Source organism: Lissotriton helveticus, chromosome 11 (assembly GCF_964261635.1).
Source record: "Lissotriton helveticus chromosome 11, aLisHel1.1, whole genome shotgun sequence".
NCBI lineage: Eukaryota > Metazoa > Chordata > Amphibia > Caudata > Salamandridae > Lissotriton > Lissotriton helveticus.
Genome location: NC_136072.1, coordinates 1,203,652,519 through 1,203,673,160, shown reverse-complemented (window position 1 = coordinate 1,203,673,160; position 20,642 = coordinate 1,203,652,519). Strand labels below are relative to the sequence as shown.

Here is a 20,642-nt window from a genome sequence, read left to right as displayed (position 1 = left end):
GATGATACAGAAGTCGTGAGAGCAAACACGCGAGACGAAGATGGACCGTCAACTCAACTAGAAATGTATCCTCCTACCATGAGCAGTAAGAAGCTGCTAGTAAAGTCCAAAGACCCAAAGGTGCACCTTTGATGCAACTAGAAATGTATCCTTATACCACGAGCAATAAAGAGATGATACAGAAGTCGTGAGAGCAAACACGCGAGACGAAGATGGACCGTCAACTCAACTAGAAATGTATCCTCCTACCATGAGCAGTAAGAAGCTGCTAGTAAAGTCCAAAGACCCAAAGGTGCACCTTTGATGCAACTAGAAATGTATCCTTATACCACGAGCAATAAAGAGATGATACAGAAGTCGTGAGAGCAAACACGCGAGACGAAGATGGACCGTCAACTCAACTAGAAATGTATCCTCCTACCATGAGCAGTAAGAAGCTGCTAGTAAAGTCCAAAGACCCAAAGGTGCACCTTTGATGCAACTAGAAATGTATCCTTATACCACGAGCAATAAAGAGATGATACAGAAGTCGTGAGAGCAAACACGCGAGACGAAGATGGACCGTCAACTCAACTAGAAATGTATCCTCCTACCATGAGCAGTAAGAAGCTGCTAGTAAAGTCCAAAGACCCAAAGGTGCACCGTTGATGCAACTAGAAATGTATCCTTATACCACAAGCAATAAAGACATAATACAGAAGTCGTTTGCACTACTACGCAAATTGCACGTAGCACTGTGCAAAAATGCGTAGTGTAGCCGGCATGTTTTGCTTGCTCTTGGTCCTCAACGTCAAGTTGGCGACCGCGAGCGAGCAAAATCACCACCCCGGCGAGACGTTTTCCTCGTTCGCGATCAGCAACATCAAGCTGCTGATCGTGAGCGTGGAAAATAAACCTCCTGGCGAGATTCTCAACGCGGGGAGGTCAGGTTTCTCATTGCGAGGGGTCGCGTATGCTCGCGACCCCTCGCAATGGGAAACTACCAGTCCGCGTTAAGAAAGCTGCCACTCGAGTACAAATCTACTTGAGTAGTAGAAAACGACCGCTTGCACTGTGCAAGATGCTGTTTGCAATGATTGCATAGTGCGGACAAGCATCTGGCACAGTGCAATCAGTGCGAACAGCATTTTCCCTACCGCACTACGCAGTTCGCGTAGCTACACGTAGCTTGCATAGTGCAAAATGCACTTCGCGTAGCTACGCGTGGCACTACTACGCAAACTACGCCCAGGGTTAGTAGTGTGCAGGTCTGTGTCGCTCCCTTGACCCCCACACATGATGGGTTCCCCCGGTAGAACCTGGTCCCATCCCCTGCGGAAGGGGCGGAGTGGTTCCAACAGATGCTGGGTGCATCGATCCAGTCGACAGACCCCTTCGCTTCCTGTGAAACATTATCAGAAATAACAAGGTCGGCAGTATTTCCAAGTTGTTGCCGAGTTTGGGGGGGAGGCGCTCGGTCAATACTTTCTCTGCTAACTCCACTCTTCAGCTGCAGAAGGTACATTCAGGCCAGGGATAAACTCTTCCTGAACTTAAGACGCACACAACCTTCTTTCCACCTGTCCCTTCCTTGTCCATGGAGTAATTTTAATAATAAGCTGTCGCAGAGATTCATGGGGGGGGGGGTTCGGACAATACTTCTTTCCACAAGTTGCTCCTCTCACCAAGCCTTGACTTTAGTAATGTTTCTCAAGCTGCTGCAGAGTTGTTGTTTTTTTTTGGGGGGGGGGAGTGGCTTGGAGTATACTTCTTTCCACCTGTCCCTTCCCTGTCCATGGAGTGGTATACAACGTTTACAACGCAATTTTTACAACGCACTACCATTACAACGAAACTTTTACAACGCAACATCCATTACAATGCATGCATTTACAACGCAGTCATTACAACGCATGACACTACAACGCACACCACTACAACGCATACCATTACAACGCAGTCATTACAATGCATACCATTACAACGCATAACTTGCCATCCAACACTTACCCTACTGTTGCACCCCCTGTAGTTAGAATAGTAATTTTAATCCCTACACTATCCAACACTTACCCTACTGTTGCACCCCCTGGAGTTAGAATAGTAATTTTAACCCCTACGCTATCCAACACTTACCTTATATGCAAAGTAGTGTAATGCGTTGTAATGGTATGCATTGTAAATGTACTATGCGTTGTAGTGGAATGCGTTGTAAAGGTAGTTTTAAAGTATTCGTTGTAATGGTATGCGTTGTAATGGTGTGCGTTGTAATGGATGTTGCGGTGTAAAAAATGCATTGAAATGGTATGCGTTGTAAAAGTGTGCGTTGTAATGTCATACATCCCCATGGAGTACCTTTAGTAATATTTTTCAAGCTATTGCTGAGTTTCGTGGGGGGCTTGGACTATTCTTCTTTCCCCCTGTCCCTTCTCTCTCCAATCCTTCATTTCAGTGATGTTTCTGGGGGGTCCCTGATTGCACCCTATTTGCAGTCCGCGCGCGCCCTCGATCGCGCGCCCCCGCTGTGTGTAATGCTGCTCGGATGGATGGAACACAATAGCTGCCTCTGAAAACCGTTATAAATATTAATAGAATTGATAAAACTCTAAAAATGCATCATGTCGCATCGCTCCCCCAGAAATCCGTTAGATGCAATCATCCGGCGTGCAGCAAATTGCTCTTTTTCACTCATTACTTTTATGATCAGTGCGGTTCTCTGCAGGAGTCTGCGTCGCGGCTCACCCTCTTCAGCCTGTGATCCTCTGCATTCAGCAGACTGGGGCACCCCTCCCATCGCAGCTCCCTTCATCGATGGGTCTGATGAATTTATGGAGTTTCTATAAATCAATCTTCGGTATTTATATTTCATGTATATGTTTTTTTAATCCTTAGGTCTGTCTGGTAGTTTGAGGTATCTAACAGACATAAGGATTACAGAATCAAATCAAAATCAAACCATGGAATATTTGTTAAGCACACAAATCACTCGAAAGTCTCACGGCGCTTGAAGACAACTCTAAAGATCAGCTGAGTTAGATGTAATTAGATGTCGAACAGCCATGTCTTTAACTTCCTGCGAAAACAGTTGTGATCAGTGATGATGCGTCGGTGCGGGGACAGTTCGTTCCAAATAGCCGGAGCAAGGAAGGAGAAGGATCTTCCTCCGTTTTTGGTGGTACGAATTCTGAGAGGTGTGAGAAGGGATTCGTTGCTGGATCTCAGAGTTCTGACGGGTTGGTACCAACTTAACTTTTTGGCCCAAAAACCCAGACCTCTTCCGTATATATTTTTGTGCGTTAAGCAAAGAATCTTAGAACGTATTCGTTGTCTGACAGGCAACCAATGTAAGAGTCTCAGGCTGGGTGCCGACGGGGATCTTGGTGGGAGATTGAGAACTAACCTGGCTGCAGTGTTCTGCAGAATCCAAAGCCTTGAAATAAGGTCTTCATTTATTGATGCCAACAGGGCATTTGCGTAGTCCATACGGTTGATAATCAATCCCTGGACTAAAGGTTTTCTGGCCTCCATCGGAATCCATTTAAAAACTTCACGTAGATTACGCATGATACAAAAACAGGAGCTAATTATCTCATTGATCTGATTTTTCATTGATAATTCATTGTCCATTTAGAATCCTATATTCCGTACCGTCTGTGCTGGGGTTGGGCAGGGGCCGAGGTTTGGAGGCCACCAATCTTGTGACCAATGTTCGTGAGCCTTGCCAAAGAGCATGATCTTGGTTTTACCTCCGTTTAATTGAAGGTGATTTGTGCTCATCCACCTGTCAACGTGGGACACGCAGTCTTTGAAGCATAACTTTGTTTCCATTGGATCTGGGCCAAGAGTGATCAAGATCTGAGTGTCATCGGCACATGACACAACATCAAAGCCGTAGGATCTGATCACCTTGGCTAATGGGGTCACGTATAGATTAAAAAGTGTCGGGCTCGGAATAGAGCCCTGCGGCACTCCCATCCTAACTGATCTACTGCAAGAGACGGTGTTTCCCACCTGTACTGTCGAAGCTCGGTCAGTTGAATAGCTCCTGAGCCACTGTAGGGCCTTCCCCTGACACCGATCTCCCAGAGCCGACGTTCACGAATGCTGTGGGAGATGGTGTCATAAACTGCTGATAGATCCAGCGGGACGAGAATAGATGACTGCCCTCTGTCCAATGCCAACCTGATGCTATCAGTTACTTCCACCAGAGCTATTTCGGTGCTATGGGTGGCCCTGAAACCCGATTGTGAGTGGTCTAGTCATCCCCGGCTCTCAAGATGGACAACAAGCTGTTGATTGACCAGCGACTCGAGCATCGTCCCAAAATGAGGGAGCAGTGAGATTGGACGGTAATTAGAAGGGAGTTTAGGGTCTGCGGTGTTTTGTTTAGTATTATCCTGACTCTGGCGGTTTTCCATAACTTTGGGACCCCTTATTGTGACAGTGACCTATTCAATAGGTCGGTGAGGCTATTCACCAACGCGAGAGATTTGATTGGAAAGAATCTTGGGGGCACGGGATCTGTAGATGAACCAGATTTTAGTTTTTAGCATGACTTTGGTCACTTCTTCTGAGTTACACTGGAAGAATTCGTCCAGGACATGAGGAGGGCCTGAAGATCTCGTGGGAGGATTTCCTGAGACGTTGATGTCTTGGGGTGGAAAGGAGTTATGGATTGCAACAATTTTATCATCAAAGAATTTAGAGAGGGAGTCAATCCAGTCTTGGGCAGTGGAGACTTGTGTCTGAACAGGTGGCGTTGTAAATTCTTTTAAGATTTGATATAGCTCCTTGTTGGAGTTTTCCGCCTTCTCGATCCGATTTAGGAGAAATCGTTTTTTTGTTTGTCTAATGTACTCCATATAATTGCGGTGGAGACATTTATATGTTTCACGGTCTGTTAGATCTTTGCTTTTTCTCCATTTCTGCTCCGCTGTCCTGCAGGAGAGCTTTGCTGACGTCAGTTGCTCCCTGAACAAGGGGCGGCTCTAGATTTAATTTTTACCCTTGTAAGAGGGGCAATTTGGTCTCGCGCATCAGTTATTGTTCTCTCAAAGAAAGTTGCTGCCTGATCGATGTTGACATTTTGGCTATATTGGGTGGAGCTAAAATAAGTTTCAAAAAGAGGAAGGGTAACTTTACGCCATGACCTTCGCCAGATTAGCTCGTTCTTGTGGTCAGTTTTGACGGTGTGAGCTGGAACAACACATTTTGGTAGCTCATGATCCCACCATAATAATGGGGTGGCGGCTCGACCTTAACCTCTGTAGAATGTGTAAACAGCAGGTCGAGCGTGTGACCAGCGGCGTGAGTAGGCCCTGCTACCAGTTGGGCTAGTCCCTGGTCTCATATTTGTGATTAGCTGGTCTGTGTCCGGGTCCTGTGGTATTTCAGCAGGATAGTTAAAATCTCCTATTAAAAGGAAGAGATCAGAGGCCAGTACATGCGGCGCGATTATCTCGAGTAACTTGTGTGTGAAATCGTTTTTGGGGCCCGGAGGCCTGCATACCAATGCTCCTCTCCGTGCACCTCCGGACCCTCCATTCTAAAGAGACATCATTCCAAGGTGTCAATACTCTAGGGAGGTGATTCTCATGCCAGCGATAGTGGCTATGAGTAGGCCTCGTGCTCTGTTCTTATTTCTGTCACTCTTATTATGTTGTATTGCGGTGGAAGGGCAGTGACCCCGTCTGTGGAGCACACTCATGTAACCAAGTTTCCGAAACAAATGTCTGGTAATTCATGAGGCTCCACATTTCAGCGGCGTGTTTAGGAATAGAGCGCGCGTTGAAATATATTGCTTTTAATGATTTGGGAATTTTGGTGTGGTTCAGGTGTTTGGGTTCTGCTCAATGGAGCTAATTTGTTAAAACATGATGGGGCATATTATCAAGACAGGCGATAAAATTATCGCCCTCAGATATGCCCTCGGACCACACCTCAGACGCACCCTCAGATATGCCCTCAAACGCAACCTTAGATATGCCCTCAGACCTGACCTCAGACGCGACCTCAGATATGCCCTTAGACCTGACCTCAGACGCGACCTCGGATGCGACCTCAGATATGCCCTCAAACGCGACCTCAGATATGCCCTCGGACCACACCTCAGCCCAGACCTCAGACGCACCCTCAGATATGCCCTCAGATATGCCCTCAGACGCACCCTCAGATATGCCCTCAGATATGCCCTCAGACGCACCCTCAGATATGCCCTCAGCCCAGACCTCAGACGCACCCTCAGATATGCCCTCAGATATGCCCTCAGACGCACCCTCAGATATGCCCTCAGATATGCCCTCAGACGCGCCCTCAGATATGCCCTCAGACCAGACCTCAGACACGACCTCAGATATGCCCTCAGACCACACCTCAGACGCGACCTCAGATATGCCCTCAGACCACACCTCAGACGCGACCTCGGATGCGACCTCAGATATGCCCTCAAACACGACCTCAGATATGCCCTCAGACCAGACCTCAGACACGACCTCAGATATGCCCTCAGACGCGACCTCAGATATGCCCTCAGACGCGACCTCAGATATGCCCTCAGACGCGACCTCAGATATGCCCTCAGCCCAGACCTCAGACACGACCTCAGATATGCCCTCAGACCTGACCTCAGATGTGACCTCAGATATGCCCTCAAACGCGACCTCAGATATGCCCTCAGACCAGACCTCAGACGCGCCCTCAGATATGCCCTCAGCCCAGACCTCAGACATGCCCTTAGACCAGACCTCAGACGTGACCTCAGATATGCCCTCAGATATGCCCTCAAACGCGCCCTCAGATATGCCCTCAGACCAGACCTCAGACGTGACCTCAGATATGACCTCAGACCACACCTCAGACGCGACCTCAGATATGCCCTTAGACCAGACCTCAGACGTGACCTCAGATATGACCTCAGACCACACCTCAGACGCGACCTCAGATATGCCCTTAGACCTGACCTCAGACGCGACCTCAGATGTGACCTCAGACGCACCTTCATATATGCCCTCAGACCACGCCTCAGACGCGACCTCAGATATGCCCTCAAACCAGACCTCAGACGCGCCCTCAGATATGCCCTCAAACGTGACCTCAGATATGCCCTCAGCCCAGACCTCAGACGCGACTTCAGATGCGACCTCAGATATGCCCTCAGACGTGACCTCAGATATGCCCTCAGCCCAGACCTCAGACGCGCCCTTCCACACGTGTTCTCGGACCCTGAACTCTAAAGCTCTGCCGAGTTCACCGCTGGTGCTCGGAGGCACCGGTGTGGCGAGTGGCTAGAGCTGACAGGCAAGTATCCTCCTTGAGGGTGACCTGCAAGAGATGCAGACAATACAGGTATTTATTTCGAGGTCATTCTTTCTTGTCACGCAGTGGACACGCCCAACACAACAAACAAACAGCAAAGAAGCTTTTGTTAGAAAATAAACAAAGACATGTTTTAAATGTATTGAATCTAAGAGCGCTCAGGGTCCGAGCTGGGGGTCACGGGGGGGGGTCCTCGGTGCTCCTCGTGCTCTCCTCTGCTCTGTGCTCTCTTGAAGCACAGCTGTTGGAGAGAACAAAGGAAAGCAGATGTTAAGAAGCTAAAGGAAGAGCTATAGGGAATGATGAGATACGGTCTGGATGGGACGCCTCCCAGGCACTCACTTCAGAACACCCCTGGACCTGTGGAAGATCAGACGATGACCGAACCTAGTGTCCGCATTATAGGTGACGCCAGCGGAGGAAAGAACATACCACCCACATGAGAATCTTCCTATCAGAACATATAGAAGGAGGAAAGAGACGATTTATCTGTCCCTATACTGTGATACGGGATGAGATATTGCAGCTTTGGGGAAAGCAGATAAAGACCCCCAATTTTTCTGGCCTGGACCCTTATACTGTTGAATTTTCCTAAAAAAATCATGAACTTATTATATAACCTGGAATTAGCGCTGTCTGTACAGCATAAGTATATGTGAAGACACCCCTACGGTCAAGCATATTGTATATCTATTGGCCCTGATGAAGGTGGCATAATTTTATCTCTTGCACCGAAACGTACGTTGGCCACTCACAGACAACTGAAATTCCAACTGAAAAGGATCCCCAAAAAGAAAGACAAAAAAACAACACATTTGGGGTTGATTTCTATGTATAACATCTAAAATATACCTCCCTTTGGGGGTTCCTTTGTATAACTAGATTGGTTGTCTGCTTTTCTAGATTCTCTGAGTGTAGTATGTTAGAATTAGTATGTATGGTCAGTCTTACTGGTGAGACTGATATGAATGAATGAATTAAGTTGCCTTCTTTTAACTTTCTTTTTTATCATGGAATGTTTAGGTGGGGTTGCTATTTGATATTTTGTGTCTGTACCAATTGCTAAACTTTTCTTTTCTATTACATAGGAATGATAAATGTGTATTTTTGTTTTTTGTATATGTTAAACAAAATCTCCTTTGAAAAATAACCAAAAAATGGCTTTTTGAAATAAATGATAAACTAAAAGAAATAAATGATAAATTAAGCCTTAACTATTGTTCTTTGTATGTATTGAATCAGTTCTGCTTTGTCCTTATATAAAAATATTTATCATGAGTCATACCATTGTTGAAATCAGATAGTTCAGTCCAGAGGTCTTTCTATAGTGCATCTTTCGCCATCTCCCCCTCCTCTAGACCTAAAAGAAATTTATATTGTGGGTACCCTCAGCCATGAATATTTCCAACCCAGGGTGCTCATGTGTCTCCAATCCTCTCTGGTCTCACCCCAGGGTGCTCTTTAAACTTCCATCCTCACTGGCCTGCTCTCACCCCAGGGTGCTCTTTAAACTACCATCCTCACTGGCCTGCTCTCACCCCAGGGTGCTCTTTAAACTTCCATCCTCACTGGCCTGGTCTCACCCCAGGGTGCTCTTTTAACTTCCATCCTCACTGGCCTGCTCTCACCCCAGGGTGCTCTTTAAACTTCCATCCTCACTGGCCTGCTCTCACCCCAGGGTGCTCTTTAAACTTCCATCCTCACTGGCCTGCTCTCACCCCAGGGTGCTCTTTAAACTTCCATCCTCACTGGCCTGCTCTCACCCCAGGGTGCTCTTTAAACTTCTATCCTCACTGGCCTGCTCTCACCCCAGGGTGCTCTTTAAACTTCCATCCTCACTGGCCTGCTCTCACCCCAGGGTGCTCTTTTAACTTCCATCCTCACTGGCCTGCTCACACCCCAGGGTGCTCTTTTAACTTCCATCCTCACTGGCCTGCTCTCACCCCAGGGTGCTCTTTTAACTTCCATCCTCACTGGCCTGCTCTCACCCCAGGGTGCTCTTTAAACTTCCATCCTCACTGGCCTGCTCTCACCCCAGGGTGCTCTTTTAACTTCCATCCTCACTGGCCTGCTCTCACCCCAGGGTGCTCTTTAAACTTCCATCCTCACTGTCCTGCTCTCTTACCCACGTCTCCTCTCTTGTGCAGGACACAGAAGTCTTGAACACGGCGATCCTGACGGGCAGGGTGGTGTCCACCCCGGTGAGGGTGGTGGCGGTGCAGCAGGACGGCTTGGTCATTGACGTGTCCAGCTCCACTGAGTGCAGGTCAGCAGATGAAGACGTGCTGAAGGTAGGTGCCCTCACCCCTCTGGCTCCTACTGTCCAAGGTGCATATTATGATCAGTGAATTGAGAGGGCCTCCACTGAGCCCACACTGGGGCAGGGTTTATGTTTTCTTTCATTCATGTAATTGTGAGGATTAAATCTGGTGCAGAAGGAGACAAGTGAGTGTGGAATGAGGCAACCGTGGGGGCCCAAAACTGAATGTGTGGAAACGCCTGGGTGCCCAGGACTTGGATGCCAGGGCATACCATTATCAATGAGCTATTTAAAATGTTTCTAAAAACGTTAGAAATGATTTAAAAACAGTGTAAAAAAGAGGTGAGAAAAAAGTTCTCTTGAATTATGATTTCTGTTTTAAAGTTCTGCAAATCACAGTCCTAAATGAGTTCGATCATACACGTTGAACTACTGCAAGCATACTTAGAAGGTCATGCTTTGTTATTGAGAGTGTTTCAGCAAACATGATGGAAGGAATGCTGACAATGCAAACATTCTCCCCCAGTCAAAAGATCTGGGTTGAATCCATCATTCTTTAGCTCACTTCGCCACCCCAGTTTGGACCCAGCCATATGCAAATCAGTCTTGACCCTGTGCCCCATGAGAACAGTCCAGCCCGAACTGCCAGGCCAGGTACTCCCCGAACTGGAAACAAGCATCCAGGGACCGGTTTCTGGCTAATCAGCCCTCATCAGCCAGGCTAGCTTGAATCCAGTGGCACATAGAGCAAGGGACCCTCGTGAGGGCATACCCATCCCACTTAGGGCGAAAAGTGTTACAGCAAACAAAGGATGGACAAAACTCTGACAATGCAAATATTCTCCCCCAGTTCCATGTCGTGTGAGAGTAAAGATAAGTGTTGTTTCACTTCTGCAAGTGTTGAGGTTTCTAGCCAATCGAGGCACAACTTTCCAACACTATAGGATGTCACTACCCCTTGTTCTTGGTTAGTCTAAGACAGGAAATCTGTTGCACAGTGCCATATAAAAAGACCATCTGCTGTGGAATGGTGCATGCTCTAAATAGCGCCTCTATACCCTGGACTTGCCAGTCCCTCGAACCCCGAATCCATTTTGAGTCAATTTTGTCTTTCCATAGGTCGAAACCCTGTTCAGACAATTGGGCCAAAAAGGAAGCGGAGTAAATCTGTTTAGTGTTTGTCAACATAATTTTCAGTGCTGATGTTGGTGCAACCTTATAGTAATATGAGGCTGGATCTGTTGTGTTAAATCCTGAAAAGTATGAAAGTTTCTGTGCAAACGCTTGTGAACTACTTTTTGGTAGTGTTGGGCAAAGTTCCCACTGATCGTATTCAAAAACATTCCTAGCTGAAATGGATTTGTGCAGGAAATGATGACCATAATGTTGGTAACAGTACAATGTGTCATAATCTGAAGAAACCTCTAACATTTCATTATTAGAAAATGCCGCTGTTTTCTCTAAATCGGACAACATGTTATTGATTGTTTCAGTGTCCCAATCATCAGAAAATGTACTTGAGGTAATGATATCACTTAATGACTTTTTAAATACATGATTAATTTTTTAAAGTTTGGTCGGGCCGAATGTGTTAAAATCAACCTTGTCCCACACTATACCATCCAGGATAGAAACTGCTTTAATGTTCACTAATGACAAGTCTCTTTGCTCACGATGTGATGATGGTTCTGGCTTCAGTAGGATGTTGACCTTTTGGGCTGTGGAACATTGTTGAAGATAGTGTCTGTTGATAAGCATACTAAAAGTTAGTACTAAGCCTAGCCACAAAAGAAAAAATAATATCCCAGAAATTACCGAGAGTTCAATTCAAGGTGATACCAGGTATGTCTTTTGAAGAAAGAGAAGAAAGTTCTTTCATTGTTGCTTGAATGGTGTTTTGGCTGGTGTCGTTTCCGGCTCGTTTGGATCCATAGATAACGTGTCAAAGTTAATGAAATAGCCAGAAGCAGTTCGATCAGTTATAGGAATTGCATCAGGATTAGTTGAAATGTTATTTTCCTCTCTAATTGCAACTTGTGAATTATTTTGATGTTCATTTTGAATTTGAATGTCTGGTTCAAGTGGAACAAGTTCTATAGCATTGTTGCTTAGTCCTTCATTCCTTACTGGTGGCTTCTTCAAACGTGATGAGTCTTTCTGTTTGAACTTCTTGGATTGTAGCTAGTGGAGGGTGTCTGCTACAGCGGAGTTCACGAGGCCTACTGTTTAGTATCAGCCACATAGTATGGTTTAATTAAGTCGATTGAGAAAAATCTGTTCTCCTTTTTTCCGGCAATTGGAGGGAGAAGCACCGTTCTCGTTCCGTGTACTGCAAGGGCTGGTACAAGTTTTTGTATAAAGGTCCAAATTCCTGTATGTCCGCAATTTTCTCTCTGACTAGATCCCTGACTTTTGGGATCCAGACAGGTCTTGCCGTGACTACCTTGACTTCCTCATTGGCGGTCTGATTTAGATGGACATTGCTTTGTTTTGTCCTGGATTCATTTAGATCCTGTAAAACAACCAAACGATCACGGATATCAAATGGTTTTTCATCCGCCACTGCACATTCACAATCAAGATCAGGTATCCACATCCGTGTCCCAAAGAGGACCTCATATGAAGTGACACCCCCTAGAGAGTTTCTTGGCTGGTTGTTTTACGCCCACTGTACCCCATAAAGGAGTGTGACCCAACTACCGCCCTTGCCTAATACCATAGCTGTTAAAGATTGCTGTAAGTCCCGGTGTTTCCTCTCCACAACCGAATTTCCCTCAGGATGGTACAGAGAGGAGTACCGCAATGCTAGGTCCATTGCTTCCATGGCCTCTTTGTGAGCCTGAGAGCTAAACGCAGGGCCGCGGTCAGAATGTAACGTGCTAACTGCATATGTGCCGATAAAGAAGTGCAAGTCTTTGATAACAGTTCAAGCGTCAGCTATGCGCTGAGGCCATACTCATAGGAATCTCGAGCATGAGTCCACTGCAACCATGATATATTTGTAAGCCCTGTCTGTTTATTAGGGACCGGAGAGGTCCAAGTACACACATGCAAGAGGTTTGTCTGATTTTAATAATGGCGTCTGTGCAGGTTTTGCTATCGTGGAGCCTTTCATCTGCTGTCAGATGTCGCAATTCAAGACATAATCTTTAGTTTGCTCAGTTAACCCTGGCCACCAATAGTGCTGCTTCAGTAAAGAAATAATAGCTGTAACGCCTGTGTGCAGAGAACCCAAACCCTCATGTGCAGCTAGTATTAAACCTTGCCTACGATCCATATTTGGTATTACTCTATCCCCCACTCCAGGAATTTGAGCATATGGAATGTTTTGTTCATCTAACTTGTAGGAGTATTTGAGGGGACATGTTTTAGGTAAGGCTGTGCTGCCTTTGCGTGATGCGATGACAGCTACAATAATATCTCCGTCTATTCTAGTTTTTGAACGAGTGAGTGCAGCTACGGAAGCCGTACGAACAGCCCCCTTCATGGCTTCATCAGCCACTGAATTACCTGCAACATGAACGCCATCACGTTTATGACTCAGTGTATGGATCATGTGAGTCCTTGGTAGCTCAGTTTTCAACTCTGCTACCTGTTCCTATAATATTTTATGCTTAATTGTGCCACCTTTCGCATCCTTAAACCCATTTTGTTCCCAATAATATAAATACTCATTGTACGACTATACACAGTAAAAGGAATCACACACGATTAGTGTGGGGAATTTGTGATCTGTATTTACAAGTGCCAGTATTAGTGCTTTTAATTCTGACAACTGAGCCATGCAGTCTCCTAGAGATTGCGTTTTTGTGCAACTAGGATGGAACTTGCCATTACGCATGCAACCTCTAACGATAGCACATGCCGAGCTGTTTTGCTACTTACTTCCTATGGCCGGTTGCGCAGATCCATCAGTATAAATAAAATATTCATACTGATCGAGAGGCAAGATTTCATTTGGTAGAAGATATTCTTGTTCGTATTGCAGGAATGCTTGTGTTTTTAAACTTGGATCACATCTGTGTTCAACGTGTGTGGCAGTAAGAGAATTAGCCCATTGCATCCATCTTGGATGTACAGCTTTTGCATTTGACATGCTGGCCTTTGTAACAGCTTCTAAAGATGGTTACGACAATAATGGGTTTCCCCTGAGCCAGTGCTCTTTCTCTTGCTGCAGCCGTCTGAGCAGCTGTCAGGATTTTTTCCGTTGAAGTGAAACGCATTTCTGCATTTTTGTACAGGGTTGATTTCTATGCGATTGGTACTGTTTCTCCTTCATTGAAGGTCAAGTAAGTTTACCTGCATTGACCCGCAATTATAGGGATCACCAAGTGCTGTACGTTTACGCGTGTTTGGAAGTGTTTGGAAGCTATCATGTCTTCCTGGAGTGAACAAAGAATATCAGTTTGTTCTTGTGTCCAATTTCAGGCTGAAAAGTCAGGTTTTATTAAGTCGTAGAAAGGTTTTACCCTTTTTACGTAATCTAAAATGTATGTTCTTCGGAAATTTAGGAATCCCAATATTGATTTATATTTTTAAATGAGTTTAGAGGCTGGAGCTGTGCACACTTTTCTAAAAAGTTTGCTGCCAGACTTTTCCCTTCACTTGACAGCTCATAACCCCAAAATAGGACATTGAGGTAGGCTATTTTTGGATTTTTTAAAGTTAAGCTTGCAAATCCCATAATAATGGTGCTTACCCTGGTCAAGTGCCTCTCCAAGTCGTCGTCTGTCAGATAAATATCTTCCACATAGGACAATGCTTCTTCATCACATTTTTGAAGTAACTCTGTTACCCTTGCTGAAAATACCCTGGGGCTATTCTTATACCCTTGGGCTAGTCGACAAAATTGTTGCTGGGACCCTAATGCACTGAATGCGGTCAGATACATGCTTTCAGGCGCTAAATTTTGGCAGAAAAATCCATTTGAGATATCAAGTGTTGTTTTTATTTTTTGCGCACAATGTTATTCATTAATGAGGCACTATGTGCATTTTGGCCAGCAAATGTCTTTGTGCATGAGTTTAAATGTCTGTAATCTAAAACTAGACGATATGTATTGTTGGGTTTAGAGACGGGAAACAAAGGATTATTCATTGGAGAGGTACATTTTTCAATCCCCCCCTAGTATTCAAGTTGACCTAAGATTTCCCTGACCTGTTTTTTAGCTTCTTGCTTAATTGGGAATTGCCTCTGAGCATTAGGTGAAACTTTTAACGGGATCACATGGTAGTTGGAATCCTCATCCCACCCAGCGTGATTTTTGTACAGTGCTGGAGCTTGGGCTACTGCCCACTCCCGTGCATGTGTATGTTTAAGGTGAACGGAAACATGATCGGAATATGCAGGAAAAAAGATATTTTCTTCCCTGGGGCACTCCATTATGAATGCTGGCGGCCAATCATGTTCTGGTAATAGGATGTCATAACCAGATAAGTTCTTCCAAAAAAGATCTTTTACTTTCCTGGGCTTGTCCCCCTCCATCCGGAGTCTTATTTTGTGTAACTTATGTGGGCCGCTCACCCTCGTGTCTGGTGTTCCCCCCGTGATGTAATCATTCAACTCCGCTCTCACCAGAAGTTCCTTCAGGGTCTGGCGAGCTATTGTTACACCTGCAGCACTGTCTAGCATCGTCGGCGCCCATTCCCCATTTAGAAGTTGTGTCATAAGAATTATGGGCATGTCTGATTTTCAGACTAGCAACTTTCTTTTTCTTAAATTGAGGTTTTGATTTCGGCTTATCTTGTTTTTTAGAAGTAAAGTGTTGAGCGTGCTGCTTTTCTCTGGACTGTGTGCGCTCCTCTCTATGTTCTGACTGTCCTCTCTCAGAGCCTTTCTTCGAGCCTTGAAAGGAACGAGGATACGTGCATCAGTATCCTGATACCTGTCAGGTTTCCTAATGCTATCCCTATTCCTAAGGTTGTACCTCTTTTCAGAGGGCTCCTGTGGAGGACTGAGATCTCTTGTCTTTAAAATTTTGTTTTCTATTATGCCACTTCTTTTTAGAAGAAGTCGGTGTCTGCTTTGAAGTGTCCTTTTTGGGACTGCCCATTAGTTGAGGTTTTAAAACTTTCCCCTCCAAACTATCCCTGCCTAATTCTGCGTACGCAGTTTCAATTATTTTGGGTAGTTCATTCTCCTAAATTAATGGAAAGAGATCCCGTAGGCGTTGGTGGATTGCCACTGATGCTGCTTTCCCTTTAATATTAGCTAGTATTATGGCTGATACCTGGTCGTAGTTATTTAATAACTTTATCCATAAGTTTAGAGCAGGCTCTGCTCCGTACTCATTTTGTATTTGTCTCAATACATCAGGTATTACTGCTAATGAAGAAATACCATGAGTTCTGGTATATATGGCGGCAAAGACTGTACCCCTAGAGGTGCAATCCTCTAACTGTGGTGTAATCCCCATGGGCAAGCAGATTGTTAAAATTCTGTGTTTTTCAAATGGTGTATTTGGGAATACTGCTTCTAACTGGGTTATTTTCTACCCAGAAAGGAATTTGTTCATGTTTTGTGGGCAATTTACCCATTACCGCGTGTAATGTTTGTAAAGAAATTTTAGTAGGTGTGCTCTGTGTAGGAGCCTTATTTGGTGTAATTACTGTTGGTTGGACCGCTAATGTCCTCATGACAAATTGTGTCATGTTTCTGCAAAGGTTTATCAACTCTTTGGCCCCCATTAGGATGACGGACGGACTTTGCCCGACCGCCACCCTTGCGTAAAACGGGACCTCCCGCCTTAAGGGCGGGGGTACCGAGGTTAGCAGCCCTCATTTCTAACATTGTGGCGGGCGGTGCTCACTGCACCGCCCACCACAATGTCAGAAATGCATGCATGCATTTGCATACACGAAGCGGCAGGCACCGCGCGGTGCCTGCAGCTTCGTGTATGCAAATGTTGGGGGGTACCACAGGTACCCACCCCTCCTTCACTATGGGGGCCCGCAGGGGGCCCCCAGAGTGAAGACCGCATGCCTTTCCATGGCGGCATCGCGCCACGGAAAGGCATCTGAATTGGCCCATCATAATATGGCTGGCGGTGTCTATAAGACACGGCCACCATATTAATCCTTTTCTCCCCCGGCCGCATGGTGACCGGAGCGGAAAAGCGGCGGACGGTCTTGCCGTCCGCCGCGGTCCCCCTGCCATACTAATATGGCGGGGGGGAATTCACTTACAGATGTCGGGCAGATTGCCCCCGCCAGGCCGGCGGTGGCTACCGCCAGCCTGGCGGGGGCAATCCGCCTGACATCCTAATGGGTGCGGATGTCGGGCGGATTGCCCTCGCCAGGCCGGCGGTGGCTACCACCAGCCTGGCGGGGGCAATCCACCCGACATCCTAATGGGCCCCTTTGTGTTGAACAAGCAATTCATCATTTGGCATTGTGTCAATGTCTGGATGTGGTGCATAGGTCGCTAATATCGGCCATGTTGATCCTGATCTTCCTAAAGGACCGAGTCTTGTTCTGTTTCTTGAACGGCTAGGGCACCATTAAACCAGAAATATGTTCTCCTCAAATGGAGTGTAGACCGCTGGGACTTCTTCATGTCTGTAATAATGAAAAGTTTTTGTTACAGCATTTGCGGCTGGGAATGTAACCCATGAATAGAACACCTCTGTTTGGAAATCTCCGTGTGCCTCTATCATGAATATTACTACACCTCCTCTGGGTAGTAACCCATGTTTGAGGAGTTTAACTATCAATGTGTGTCTTACATTGGGTGCAATCTGTATTCATCTGCATCTTCTTTACCTCCTGCGTGATTAAGTGCCTGCTCTAAATTCGCCTATTTCAGTAGTCATTGTGTTTAACTGTCCAAGGAAATTAAGATTAGGTGTTTTGCACAATTTGGGGAAAAAATGTCCTTCAAAATTGATTAACCAACAGCCAATAAATGTGGCGGAGTTTTGTGCCCACCTACTCCAGACCTCTCTGTTTTTTGTGAGTATGGGTCTCTGGGAATAAGCATGACTGAGCTAGGAGCAGGACCTGCGCTTGTGGATAGCATACACTGTGGGTCTGGTGGTAGACTGATTCTGCGCACCCTCACTGTGTATGGTAGCCTTATTTACATTTAGCTAGCTCACAGTGCCACTAGAATCTCCTTTTATTAGAGAAGCTAGTTTTTGGCAACCTCTGAACATAACAACCCTGATTCCTCAGACTTGTGGAAACAATATACTATTTTTCACCCAGTCACTCTTGCTTGCTCATTTGGTCTCAGAGAGATACAAGGAAGAAACAGTTGAGCGTGTTTACAATAAGAATTTATTGCACCGTTGTACTTCTAATGTAAAATATATGTGCTGCTACAACTGTGACACAGTAGCAGAGATATAGGTTCAGCAGTACAGTGAATAAAAAGGAATAGTACAGTTCTACCATTTTGCAATAGTCATGAACATATACATGAATATAAATATAAATATAAAATGCATTTATAAAATAAAGCAAATAAAACTCCTACTCCTACGATGCCTGTCTAGATGTACCTAAGTGTTGCCTAGAATGTGAGTATGTGCAAAGAGCTAATAAGCCTAGAAGCAAAGAATCCCGCGAGGATTTAGTCGAACCCCATTACCTGAATAAGGAGAGTGTGGGACCTCGTCCTGGTCTCGAGTCGGACACCCCGAAAGGGATGTTTAGATCACTGTCAGCTGGAACGACTGCATATCAGAGCTTCAGCGTCTCTGGTCAGTGTGTTGGCCTTGAAGTCTCGGTTCCCTCCAACTACTGATAGCAAGAGGTGCTGTATTTATACAGTCCTTGTGCGTGTGTTAGCCATTGTTTAGTATGAGGATGACGTATGGGATTAAACCTCGTGCGTAGATAGGAGAGGTGAAGTAAACCCCCTGGGTAGTGTCCTCATAAATTATTCATATGTTCTAAGGATGATGTCTTAATATTATTGATTGGGAAAAACCCTCCCGCTACATGGAACTAGGTGAAAGGTTTAGTCTATAAAAGGCGTCAATCCTTATAAGGGGTTCTGTCCCTATAAGGCGTTCTGTCCTTATTAGGAGTTATGTCCTTATAAGGCTCGTTCATGTGAAATGTAGGGGCGATGATGGAGGTAAAGGGTACGATGTTCCTTGGACCTATATTAGAGTACCGATATGAAACATAACACTACAGAGAAGATGAAGGCACGCAATAGCCATGAGTGAGTGCGAGCAGGTAAACTCCGCTGATTCATATTATGCAAATGACCGTCAGCGTAGTTTTGGAAAGAAAAGCTAAACGCTTTTTCCATATTTTAATTCAAGCAAGATTGCAGGGGTGTAGGCAGTACGTTAATTCAAGCAAGGCTGTTGGATAGCGTAGGCAGTATGAGGGCGCTGATACTTTTAAAGTTAGAGGCCGTGTGTTAGTTTTGGCTGTTGTCTTTCAAGCAAGTGGGGTTCTTTATATAATTTTTAAGTTGAGCAGGGCCGCAGGGTAGCGCAGAAGTACCTTACAGTTGGCCAGACACACAACCATGTTAGGACGTTTCAGGTTCTAGTAGATGTGAAGATGTTTATCCATCGATGTCCACATCAAGGTCCGTTCTCACCAGATCGTTGCCAGTGTGAAGTACAATAGTCCCAATGGTGTACAATTATACCTTCTTTATTGAAGATCTTCTCATGTACAGAAATGTCCTATCCACAGGGCACCCCAACAGCAACGGACCTTTGGAGCTCTCAAGTAAACACAGTCTAACAAGATGACCACTCTAGAGCACAGAAGGCTTCTACATTAGATCAACTAAAGCTGAAGTCCTGCAGCAACAGGCTAGATGCCAATTACCACAACTGACATGGATGCAGCTGGACTGGCAGCTGGACTGGCACCGATGAGGCTTGACCGGAACGGATGAAGCTGGACTGGCACAGATGAGGCTGAACTGGCACAGACGAAGCTGGACTGGCACAGATGAGGCTGGAGTGACACAAATGTGGCTGGACTGGAGACTGGAATGGGTGAGGCTGGAGTGTATCGGATGAGGCTGGACTGGCACCGATGATGCTGGACTGGCATGGGTGAGACTGGAGTGGCATGAATGAGGCTGGATTGGCACCGATGAGGCAGGACTGGCGCAGATGCGGCTGAATTGGCACAGATAAAACTAGAAGGGCACAGAGGAGGCTGAACTGACACAGATGAGCCTGGACTGGCACAGATGAGGCTGAACTGGTATGGATGAGTCTGGACTGACACAGATGAGGCTGGAGTGACACAGATGAGGCTAGACTGGCACGGATGAAGCTGGACTGGCATGGATGAAGCTGGACTGGCACGGATGAAGCTGGACTGGCATGTGTGAGGCTGGACTGGCACGGATGAGCCTGTACTGGCCCAGATGATGCTGGAGTGACACAGATGAGCCTGGACTGGCACGGATGAAGCTGGACTGGCATGGATGAAGCTGGACTGGCATGGATGAGCCTGGACTGGCACAGCTGATGCTGGAGTGACACAGGCGAGGCTGGACTGGCACAGATGAGGCTGGACTGGCACGGATGAGGCTGGACTGGCACGGATGAGCCTGGACTGGCCCAGATGATGCTGGAGTGACACAGATGAGCCTGGACTGGCACGGATGAAGCTGGACTGGCATGGGTGAAGCTGGAGTGGCATGAATAAGCCTGTACTGGCACAGCTGATGCTGGAGTGACACAGATGAGCCTGGACTGGCACGGATGAAGCTGGACTGGCATGGGTGAAGCTGGAGTGGCATGAATAAGCCTGTACTGGCACAGCTGATGCTGGAGTGACACAGGCGAGGCTGGACTGGCACGGATGAGGCTGGAGTGGCACTGATGAGGCTGGAGTGGCACTGATGAGGCTGGACTGGCACTGATGAGGCTGGACTGGTAGACATGAGGCCGCACAGGGGCATGTGGAGCTCCTGCTGGTAACACTATAATTGTGCATATGAAACTGTGCCAACCCCCAGAAGGGATGCCAGCTTATGATGGTTGTGCTTGAAGCTTTGTGGATGTGCTTCTGGATATGATGTTTGTACCAGTGCATCTGGCACTAAACGTTGCCTTCGGAGGCTTCGCGATGACATTTGAGTCTGTACCTCAGCATATAAT

General features: G+C 46.2%; 1 protein-coding gene across 1 annotated transcript in view; it reads left to right on the top strand.

Moving 5' to 3' along the window:
* The window catches only part of LOC144792829 (transmembrane protein 132B-like), a 313,741-nt gene that overhangs the window by 195,134 nt on the left and 97,965 nt on the right, over positions 1-20,642 (top strand). Inside the window, exon 4 of the mRNA XM_078668025.1 lies at positions 9,441-9,584. Coding sequence (XP_078524151.1) covers positions 9,441-9,584 — 144 coding nt within the window. The remainder of the gene's footprint in view (positions 1-9,440; positions 9,585-20,642) is intronic.